The sequence below is a fragment of the Leptonychotes weddellii genome, chromosome 1, assembly GCF_054177405.1.
Source record: "Leptonychotes weddellii isolate Sample4059 chromosome 1, ASM5417740v2, whole genome shotgun sequence".
NCBI classification, from domain to species: Eukaryota; Metazoa; Chordata; class Mammalia; order Carnivora; family Phocidae; genus Leptonychotes; species Leptonychotes weddellii.
The window spans coordinates 99,355,489-99,367,674 of NC_138369.1; the positions used below are offsets into that span (position 1 = coordinate 99,355,489).

The window sequence follows — 12,186 nt, forward strand, 5'->3', positions numbered from 1 at the left end:
GGCATGGTAGGAATCCCCAAATCTGCAGCCAAGTCACAAGTTGGCTATCCTGGGGTCCCCGCATGTGGCTAGCAACTAGTTAGGGATCCTGTCCTCTAGTTCGTGGGACCTGACACTAACTCTGGGTAGTATCAGAACTGAATTGTAGAACACCCTGTTGGTATCAGAATTGTTAGAATGCAGACATATTTCGTTATATTAACTTTTTAAATTGTAGTAAAATAAATATAAAATTTACCCTTTTAACCATTTTTCTTCTTAAACTTTTTATTGGAATATAACATAATGTAAAACATATAAATAAGTACAACTTATAAGTAAACTGCTCAATCATATTTCACAAACTGAACTCACTCTTACACCCAGCATCTGGATGAAGAACAGAATATTTCAACATTCCAAAAAAGAAAAGAAATACATTAAAAAGACAGAAACATTTTCATAAAAGAAATCTAGATATATTCATTAAAATGGGAGTGAGAGAGGTAATCACTTTCCAATACATACGCATACACCCAGTCCATAATCTACCTTTCCAAAATTTACTTCATGGAGGATTTTCTAAGGAGTATTTGTGTTAATGTTCAAAAGCTTTTGTGGCAATAATTTTAGGACATACTGAATTAAGGTAGTCAAAAAGGTTTATCATTTAAGATTTTCACAAATTCAGACTCCAGGACCTAACGCCTGAACATTCTCAAGTCAAGGAGGAATGAGGAAAATATTTCTTGTCCATCCTAGATATATTTCTAAAAAATTGTAAGATATATATATATAACAAAATTTACCACTTTAACCATTTTTAAGTGTACGATTCAGTGGCATTAACTATATTCACAATGCTGTGCAACCATCACCACTGTCCATTTCCAGAACTCATTCATCCCAAACAGGAATTCTGTACTCATTAAACAATAATGCCCCATTTCCAACTCCCCTCCAGTGCCTGGCAACCACTATTTCTTCTGTCTCAATGAACTTCCCTATTGTAGGCACCTCATATAAGTGAGGTCATACAATAGTCTGGCTTATTTCACTTAGCACAATATTTTCAAGGTTCATCCATGTTGTAGCATGTGTCAGAACTTCCTTCCTTTTAAAGGCTGAATAATATTCCACTGTATGTCTATACCACATTTTGTTTATCCATTCATCTGTTGATAGACATCTTTTTTGTCCATGTTTTTGCTACTGTGAATAATCCTGCTATGAACATTGATGTATAAATATATATATACACACACACATATATATATACACACATTTTCATAAATCCACCCTCATGTATTTTTCTTATATAAATAAACTTTTGGAACATCTTACAATTTAGAGGTTGAATAAAAATTAATGATAACATACATTTTAAAGAGTCCAATGTTTTATTATCAGAATTAGTATTTGTTCATGCTGAAGATTCAGGGATAAAATAATGGACAAAAAATTGGAATGTTAGCAATACTACATAGGTGTATCATAAACATATAGGAATATTTTGTAATTATTGGACTAAAATATATAAAAGATGAAATTACATCAATTATTTTGTGATTAGTCTTTCTGAATGTACTTTTAGTTTTAAATACACAGCAAGTGCTTATACTTAAAGAGTCTGCCTTTTTTTAGCATTGAAAATATGATTATCCTTGATTAATCAGAATTAGTTTCAAAAGGTAAAAATTCTTTGAGGTAAGCAAGAAATTTAGTGCCTCAGACCTATATTCTTGCTGGACTGGCTGGTTGATGATCGCTCTCGTTCTTTAGTAATTTCCATCTCAATTTTGGCTCTGATTTTCTCCCAATCTATTTGGAGCTGCAAAAGAAGAAAAGAAGAAACATACTTATATTTTATACCATATTTTGCTTAATTCAAGGTAACCAAGAGCAAAGAAAAATAGAATGATGGCTTCTAAATCACTAGCGAAAAAGAGAGCATGAAAGACAGGTTATGAAATAATGCTAAAAAAATACCTTTAAGAATAAGACCAAACGGAGCAATTACCACAATAAAAAGCGAAGACTCTCATTATGATTCAAAAGACCAAAATCTAGTTGTAGCTATTTATAAAAGGTACATCTAAAGAGTCCCATGGAGTCTTAGGATTCTGCAAGGTGCCTCAGGGCCAGGAAGGAGAAGGTGAAACAAGGGGGAAAATGGACAGGGTCCTCACCATGAGGCCATGTTTCAAATGGGTTAGCGCTTTACCTCTTATATACTGAGGTTTCCAGTAGAAGCCTAGCTCTGAGTAAGGATATAGGAGCATTCGCTTCTCCTGAGCATACTCTGAAAAACTGGCTGCTTTGCAACAACTTGTAAAGTAATATAGACATTGGGATGGTTTAGACAATGACAAAAAGATATTAAAGGAAGCGCAGTGGGTAAGCAAGGCTGGGGGACACACAAAAATAATCACAAAAACTGGTACCATTCTCGTTTCCTTTCCTTTTTTTTTAGATCTCTATGCCCAACATGGGGCTCAAGCTCACAACTGGGAGATCAAGAGTCAGCCAGGCAGCCCTGTTCCTTCCCTTTGATCCATGATGCAGTGCTCCCTGCCCTGCCTTTCCCCTAAGCTCATTACACTAGGTGTTAGCAATGGACTCTTCTCTCAGTTCTATGAACAATTTCTTTAGGAAAAAGCATTCTATTGTTTAAAAAAGTTTGGAGGTCACTACTTTAGGAATGTGTGTTCTCTCAGGAAAGACACAGAAAAATTGGGGCCTAGATTAAACTAACTCTGATTTACAATGAAATAAACCCAAACTCCTGAGACTGAGCAAAAAGTGAACTGGTTTCCACTTCCATATAGGGGAACTGAGTGAATTAAGTATTAATCCAGACTGAGGTACTACATGCTGCCCTGAGCAGATTTCTTTCAAGTAACTGGGAGATTAATTTAACCTTATCAGGACTTCATGCCTCTTTTTTTTTTTTTTTTAAGATTTATTTGAGAGAGAGAGCGCACGGGGGGCGGGGCAAAGGCAGAGGGAGAGAGAGAATCTCAGACTCCCCACTGAGCGTGGAGCTAGAAGCAGGCCCATCCCACACCTTGAGATCATGACCTGAGCCGAAATCAAGAGTCAGAGCTTAACTGAGCCACCCAGGCGCCCCCATGCCTCTTTTATTTTGTGCTGAAAGTTGATGGAATTAAGTATGTGGTTCTTTTTTATTCCAATATCCTTCAACTAAATTTTTGTACAGTAATTTGTGGATATTTTGGTCACTTTTTTAAAAAGATAGTTCTATATACTTGCCTATAATGTGTAAAATAGATGAATTAAAAGAATCCCTCTTACTCATAGAAGATGAATGTGTGGTAAGATGCAAGTGACAGCTCACTGAAAGGCAGAACAAATATTAGATAATTTGAAAGACTCATTTTTCAATCAGGCCAGAACTTGATATTTTTCAATGGCAAAACACTCATTTCTAAGTCTAACAAAACATTTGCAAAAAGAAAGACAAAACATGATTAATGCCTTGGCCTTCTTGCAGCCTTAGACTGACCTAATCCATCACAATAAAACCATATATTGACCGTGCCCTACATAACACTTGCTCTGTTGCACCAGAAGTCCATCAAGCAAATTGATGGCATCTATATTAGTCACTTGTTACAGTACAGATGAGGGTGTCAGTTGATAGCTATCCTATTGAAAATAAACGTTTCACTTCCACTCTGGCATTAATCCAGTTTTAGAATAGTGTTCTACTGATAATTTAGTTCTTAGAGTATTTTTACTAGTGGGTTTTAGATAAGGATGTACTCATGACAGCTTTCAAGTGACTGACTTCTACACGAAGACACATCTTTTTCTATTATAGGGAGTGTCAGTACTATTTGGCACTTCTTATTCTAGTCCCTGGTAAATTCTTCTTATTCACAGAGAAGTAATTTCAAAATCATACCAAATGGCTTTCCATCCTCTATCTCTCTTACTCTCGGCTGAAAATCAGCTTCCTCTTTACAGAGACTACAGTGACCATCAGACATGAATTCACTTAGTTTCCTTCTTCACACAAACTTACCTACATCTGTATCCATCTCTGGCTCTTTTCCTTCTGTCTCAGGCCAACCTCTTCACATATGTCCCCAATCCCATCTTCTTCCACTCCACTGGGACATCTGCCTTCAGTTATCACTTACACATTCAATTTCCTCCTCTTCACTGGCTGTTCCTTATCATCCTTCCCCCTCAATTCTGTCTCCCTGCAAACTACCACCCTCACTCTTCTTCTCATTCCTGATTCTCATTTTCTCCCCAGAGCACTGTAATGTAACTGTGTTCCTACTACACTGCATAAACTTTTCACTAATGCCACCATCAAGTATTTTTATTCTTCATCCTATATATGATTCAATGACTCCTTCAACAAATATTTAGTGCTTACTATATGCCAAGGATTGTTCTAGGTGCAAGGATTCAGCAGTGAACAAAAAGATAAAAATCACAGGCTTCATAGAAAGATAAGCAAAGATAACAGTGGAAGATATAAAAATATATAAAATGTGAGAAGTGGTAAGAGTTCTGAAAACAGGGAAGGGAAACAGTGAATGCCAGGGGTGGAGTTGGGGGGGAACGGGTATTGTGTTTCAAATAGAGTGGTAAGAAAAGGCCTCCCTGAGAAGCTGACGTGAAGACCTACAAGAGACAAGTGAGTCCATGGGTATATCTGGGGAAGAGCATGATGACAAAAGGAAGAAAAAGGTCCTGATGTAGAAGCATTCCCTGGACCTTGTTGACCACAGCTCTTTGAAAAATCTCTCAGACTGTATACCATTCTCTTCTGATTTGCTCTCCTTTCTAAATGTTCTTCCCAGTCTTTTTTTCTCCTGTATCTTTTCCCTAGACAACCTCTTAACTGTTAATATGCACCAGCGTTCCAACCACAACTTTTTTATACTTTCCCTAGGAGATCATACCAACTCACATAGCTTCAACTATGCCTACATGGGTCATGACCATAAATTTATTTATCATGTCCTGATTACTCCTTCAATGTTCACAATTATATTTCCAATTGCCCATTAGATATCTCCATCTGGATACCCCACAGGGACTTCAAACAAAAAAATGTATATTTTCATGTATTCAAACTCAAAAGGTCTAAAACTTGTATATTCTCATGTTCCTTATCTAGATTAATGGTATCCCTCCCCATCTACTGTCACCCACGCTAGAAATGAAGTTGTTCTCAAATATCTTGCCTAGTCAGCTTAACCACCTCTCCTCCCACCCCCAAGCACAATGTTCTCTCGATTTTACAACTGATTTTTTTTCTTACATTAATCTTACCCTTTCCATCTCCTGGTGGAACTATTATAGTAATCTCCTACCTGGTCAGTGTCTGCCATGTTTACTTTTATATTCAAAGTAGCAAGGGGAGTACATTGCCTGCCAAAAGTGCTCAATAAATATTGAATGAATAAAAAGTAACTACCTAGCAGATGAGCTATCACCTAACAATTTCTCTTAGGTTTTGTGTCTCAGGACCTCATAAGATTATAAGGACTTAAAACCTGCAAAAGAGCTTAAGTAGTAGCTATGCCTAAAGTGGTTTGTCTGAACTACAGTATTGGCTCTTCTTCAAAATTCTATACTTTCTGAAATTCTGCTCCCAAGCTGTTGGTTTGTTTGTATTTCCACTGTTTTCTCTCTCCTGGAATAATGTTTTAAACATTTCCTGGTTTTTCTACTTTTCTTCTTGTACAGAATATATTCGGTAGAGTGAATTTTATTTGCCAGAATTGCAAATTATTTTACAAATATTTACTGAACACTGCTGTAGACCAGGTATAATGACTCTAGTTGGGGTCTTAGAAGACAGTCCATCTTGTATAAATCCCAGGTTTCCATATTTTAAACTAGAAATGCCCAAATAACATTTCAGGGCTCATAAAGACAAATGTATATGAAACTTTTCACTTATAAGGTTTCACATTATGCATTGTGAGCCCACCAGAATTCACCACATATCCAGAACAAATTTCTCAGTTTTTTAAAAAAGATTTATTTATTTTGTGTGTGTGTGAGAGAGACAGAGAAAGTGAGAGTGGGGAGGGGGAGAGGGAGAGAAAGAATCTCAAGCAGGCTCCATGTTCAGTGAGGAGCCTGTTGTGGGGCTCAATCTTATGACCCTGAGATCAGGACCTGAGCTGAAAACAAGAGTCAGATGTTCAACTGATTGAGCCACCCAGGCACCCCTAATTTCTCAGTTTTTAAAAATGATCTCTATTTAACTCTTAATTCTCAACTAAAAAGTTTATATAATCAAAATTTTGGCTTAGATAAATAGTGGGAAATTTTTAAAAATAATTTTCATCTTAAAATACTACTTTGTAGGGCGCCTGGGTGGCTCAGTTGGTTAAGCGACTGCCTTCGGCTCAGGTCATGATCCTGGAGTCCCAGGATCGAGTCCCGCATCGGGCTCCCTGCTCGGCAGGGAGTCTGCTTCTCCCTCTGACCCTACCCCCTCTCATGCTCTATCTCATTCTCTCTCAAATGAATAAATAAAATCTTTAAAAAAAAAAATACTACTTTGTAATTTCTAGTTAGCTTCCAAATTACATTAATGAGGAAAAAAAGGAGGATACTAGAACATAGGACCATGGGGAGTCAAGGTAACCTATATAGTTTCAGGGTTAAAAAAAGAAAAAGCCCTCAAAATAACAAAAAGTCATGTTGTTCTAGTTATCTCATTTGGAAGATTTCTGCCACTCTTGTGATTGATGTATTACATTTTGGTAACAGTTGAATACATAGATAATAAGAAAGAAGATAAAAATGTTAAGTTTTTGCTCTCTAAAATATAATTTTAATTATAATGCAATCTTTATAATATAAATTATAATAATTAAAAATTTGAAGGTAAGAATTTTATTTTCTATGTCCTCCAAAGCACCTAATGTGAAAATACTGAAAAAAATATTAATGGCAAGGATAATGAAGACGAAACAGAGTAGGATGAATCTGCTTAAAAATTATGCAATAAAGTAAATTTAACGTGGGTGCTCAGTTTTAACATATCATCATATTTTCAAAACTATGATAAAAAGATCAAGTGATCGGTGATTCTCTGGGCTGCTTAGCACTGTAGTGGTGGTGGCTACTGTCATATTCTGTGAATTAGAGTGTAGTCCTCGGAGGTCCCAGGGACCCTGAGTTTGTCCCAATAGTAGAGTAAGCTCTCACAGCCCAAACTCTCAGAGGATTCATTTTCAGTACTGAAGTTCCAAATGAAACAAAAAGTCTGTGGAGCATCTATAAAATACACCCCTTTCTGGGCACCTGGGTGGCTCAGTTAGTTAAGCGTCTGCCTTCGGCTCAGGTCAGGATCTGGGAGTCCTGGGATTGAGCCTCATGTCGTCGGGCTCCCTGCTCAGCGGGAAGTCTGCTTCTCCCTCTCCCATTGCCCCTCCCCCCCGCTCATGCTCTCTCTCTCTCTCTCTCTCAAATAAATGAAATCTTTAAAAAAAATACACTGCTTCCTACCAAGAAATAGACAACTCATGTCTATCCCAGATCCAGATGTTGAAATTGCATCCAGAAACTCTAAGAATGGCCCCAAAGGCTTTACTATCTTGCAACTGTTTTGAAGTGCAAAAATGTAGATCACGACACTCAGTATTTTAAATATGGTGTGAGATAATAGAAAATATATATATTGGTTTCTGCTCCCAGTTCCTGGCAGAGAACTCCTGAAACTCTTGTAATTTCCTAAGTGATAAGAGCACTAGGAGCATCTTTTGTTCTAATATGTAGTCTTTGACCTCGCTTCCTGACACAGGGTTCCTGAAACCTTTGTAATTTCCTGAGTGAAAGGAGCATCTTTTCTTTTAAAGAGACAACTCCAGGGCGCCTGGGTGGCTCAGTTGGTTAAGCGCCTGCCTTCAGCTCCGGTCATTATCCTGGGGTTCTGGGATCAAGGACCGCTTCGGGCTCCCTGCTCCTTGGGAGTCTGCTTCTCCCTCTGCCCCTCCCCCCACTGCTTGCACTCTCTCTCTTTCTCTCACTCTCTCTCTCTCTTTCTCTTAAATAAATGAATAAAATCTTTAAAAAAAAAAAAAAGAGAGAGACAACTCCAGATAAGTCCTTGAATGGCTCCGGCATGAGGGTTGGTCACCAGAAAGACCAAGCCATGATTAGAAGCTAGGAATTTTCAGTCCTGCCCCTCAACCTCTTGAGAAAGGAGAAGTACTGAAAATGGAGTTAATGATCTATCACATCTATGTGATGAAGCCTCCATAAAATTCCAAAATACAGGTTTCAAAGGGCTTCCGGGTTAGTGAACACATCCACACTGGGAGGGTGACACATCCCAACTCCAAAGAGACAGGAGCTCCTGAGGTTAGGGCCTTCCCAAACCTCGCCCTAAGTATCTTTTCACCTGGTTGTTCATCTGTGTCCTTTAATAAATGTATGTTTTAAATAAACATAAGTAAATGTTTCCCTTAGTTCTGTGAGTTACTCTAGCAAATTAATCAAACAAAGGGGACATGGGACCTCTGATTTATAGCCAGTCAGTAAGAAGTACAGCTAACAACCTGGACTTGTGACTGGCATCTGAAACCTAAGGCGGGGGTTACTGGGATCTCTGATCTATAACTGGTCAGTCAGAAGCACAGGTGATAACCTGGGCTTGCAACCGGCATCTGATGGCGGTGGGGTGCAACCTTGTGGGACTGAGCCCTCTACCTGTGGAATCTGATGCTATCTCCAGGTAGATAGTGTCAGAGTTGAGTTAAATTGTAGGACACCCAGCTGGTGTTGGAGAATTGCTTGTCAGCATGGGAAAAAACCTCCACACATTAGGTGATCAGAAGTGAAGTGTTCTGTGTGAACAGTAAAGGAGACTCACAGGTGAATGACTCATAGTAGGGAAGAACTGTGTTTTAACTTATATAAGAGGGAAAAGACTGAGTTTCTCAAGTCATATGGCAAATGGATGATGTTGGCTTTAGTAGAAATTGTAGATACCTTCTCCCTACCTTTGTTCTTCTTCCCAGGACTCATCTAATTTACCCTGCTCTTTAGGACAGGTCAGAACATTCCATTTTATTCTGTCTCCAAGAAGCAGCACTCCCACATCATGTACAAGCTCCACAAAAACAGAAGTCGTATCTGACTCAGCATCCAGCATAGTACCTGGCCCAGAGTGAGCACTCGTAAACATTTTTTTGAATAAATGAATGAATAAAAGGCTAAGCAAATCAACTGGTTCACAGAATTTGGAGCAAGGCTGCCCCTGTCTTGGGATTACAAGGCTCTTGAGTCTGCATGGCTAGAGATGAACTATTTATTTCTGTAGTCTGAGCCTAGGTGGATCTAAGCAGGTGGCTAACAACAGTCCTGCTCTAGGCACTTGGGCAAACTGCTCCACCTCTCCTTGTGGGCTGCTATATACTGGAATGATTTTCTTCTAATTACAGTGATGAAACCTGAGATTCGGGTAGGGATTTGAAAGGCAAAGGTTTAGCCTTCTTTGGTTCTAGGCAGTGAAGTCTCCCTGGGTGAGGCCCTTCTCCAGGTGCAAACTAGCTCCCTAGAATTTTGCAAAGTGACAAAGTATCCATTTTCTGGCCAATGCCCTAGGTGTTTATGTATTTCCCCTGGAGCAGAATGGGCAGCTGGTGGAAGACAAAATTCAGGAGTTAGAAACCTTTATCCCAGCCATTTATATTGTTTATATAAAAATATCAATTAGCACCCAACTTTAATACAAATTAAATATAATGAAAACAAACTTGAGTTAATCAAAAATGGCTTTAAGGGGCCTGGTGGCTCAGTTGGTTAAGCGTCTGCCCTCAGCTCAGGTCGCGATCCTGGAGTCCTGGGATCAAGCCCTGCGGCTGGCTCCCTGCTCAGCGGGGGGAGTCTGCTTCTCCCTCTGCCCCTCCCCCTGCTTGTGCTCTGTCTCTCACTCCCTCTCAAATAAATAAATAAAATCTTAAAAAAAAAACCAGAAAAAAACACATGGCTTTAAGATTCCAGAAAAAAATCAGTAATATAATTATACAGCCAAAATAAGACTATAATATCATAAGGCAAAAAGTTATTTTTTGGAGATTATGGTATGAATTATCCCAATTTTGTCTTATTAAGATAAATATGTATACTTATAAAGCATATACATTATCATAAAATACTGTATAATACTTACACCTTCTGCATACTGCAAGTATCGTTTATTAGTTTCCTGTTTACCAAATGTCTCCAAAAACTTTTGACGGTAAGCAAGAACTGTATCAACATGTGTTTTGTATTTTACAGCCAATTCAAGTGCCCTATAATGAGAAACAAAACAGATTATCAGCACTGCTTGTATTAGCCTCACAGAATTTTGGGATAAAAGAGTGGAACAAATGGTCTGTGTTGGTCCCTCCCCACTCATCCCTCAATATGGAACACCATTCCCTACCTCACCCATCTTGCAAATTCCTACTTACACTTCAAGGTTCAGATCAAACATGATCTCTTCTCCCTGACCAACTTCCTTTGTAGAAATAAATGACCATTTTCTTATCTGTGTTCCCTAACATTTTACGCATACTATTATTCCTACAGCACTGCTTACAGTATATTATAATTATTATTTATGAGTCTGTCTCTTCCACAACCTATACATTTATTGAAGGGAAATCTGGGTTTCATTTCTCTTTGGTGAGTACTCCAGAGTATATGTATGGTCAATGTTCACTGAAAAATTCATTGAAATCATAATAAAATTCAAATGAATGAACCTACCCCCTATGTAAGTGGCTTAACTATCTTGACCATTTTTTTAAGTCTATAATTCATTCTGTTCTAGAATTTATTTATCTAAAGTCTAAGTTTATTCTGCTCAATATTCAATTAAATACTGATATCCTTTATGTTATAATACAGCAAATTTAAAATATTATAAAACTAAAATTTGTAGATAATAAAAATCTGACAAAACGCCTTTTGCCATTTGATTCTTAGAAAAAGTTAATAGTCATTTAAATTTTATAATCCAATTAATATATATCAATATAACTAAGTTATTTTTAAGGTAATATTTTATTTAAATAGCAGGCAAGAACTAAATGAATTACTGAAATCAGTGGTATAATAGCAAAGACATAAAATCTATATATTGATAATTTGGAGGGAAATGAAAAGATTAATCCTCAGTTCTTAGCCTATTTGTGTATGTAGGTTTTGGACAGCATCTCAGCCCATGATCCTGTGCATAACTCATATTAGTGGAATCAGAAAAATCCAGTACAGTATAGCTCTCCTACACTGTTTACGGTAATCTTGTTTTTTAAAAATATTTTATTTATTAGAGAGAGACAGAGTGAGTGAGAGAGAGCACGAAAGGGAGGAGGGTCAGAGGGAGAAGCAGACTCCCACTGAGCGGGGAGCCCAACGTGGGCCTCAAACCGGGACTCCAGGATCATGACCTGAGCCGAAGGCAAATGCTCAACCGACTGAGCCACCCAGGTGCTCTGTAATCTTGTTTTTAAGTATGATGTTAAAGCACATTCTTTTTCAAGTTTCCTTGCTTTCTAATATGACATATGACTTCTGAATAGGCCAGTCATGATTTATTTATCAGAGCCAACTATTGTAAATCAATTCTTTTAGACAATACTGACTACTGACTAGATTTTTTGCAACATGTGACCCTTCAGTAGGAAAATCTGTTTCATTCTTAGTATGCTTTGGTTTGACCTAAATAGTCACTCTAAAAAGTATTTTAGATATGCCCTGTGCATTAATTGACAATTGGTAGACAACTGAGAAAAATATTAAAGACTTAACATAAAAATTACGAATATAAGTCATGTGTAATACAAATGATAATGCCGAAATTCAGCACAATGATTTCTTATAAAAATATATTTACATAAACCATATGGCTAACTCCAAGGATCAGTATTTACTATCCATCGCAAACTCCTCACAAAGTTCCCTCATTCCCCTATGACTTTAAGTCTTTCAGAGAAAAAGAGGATACATAGAAAAGAATGCAGAAGTACTGCAACATAGAGGAACAAAAGTGAAATGCAAGAAGGCAAAAACCAATTCACAGAGGCTCAAAATATGAGAAATAGAAGTAAAGATGCTTTAATCCTTCTAATCCTGTCCCATATCACCCTTTATATATCCTTAAGGCTCTGACTCCAGTGTGGTTGTGTGAGTGGAGACTCTGGTGAACCA

At 37.7% G+C, this 12,186-nt stretch overlaps 1 protein-coding gene across 1 annotated transcript in view; it reads right to left on the reverse strand.

Moving 5' to 3' along the window:
- Nucleotides 1-249: 249 nt before the first annotated feature.
- The window catches only part of IFT80 (intraflagellar transport 80), a 107,161-nt gene continuing 95,224 nt past the window's right edge, over nucleotides 250-12,186 (reverse strand). Inside the window, exons 18-19 of the mRNA XM_081802628.1 lie at nucleotides 10,160-10,283; nucleotides 250-1,810 (exon numbers count right to left, since the gene is read on the reverse strand). Of these exons, the coding sequence (XP_081658754.1) occupies nucleotides 1,700-1,810; nucleotides 10,160-10,283 (235 nt within the window). The 3' untranslated portion in view covers nucleotides 250-1,699. The remainder of the gene's footprint in view (nucleotides 1,811-10,159; nucleotides 10,284-12,186) is intronic.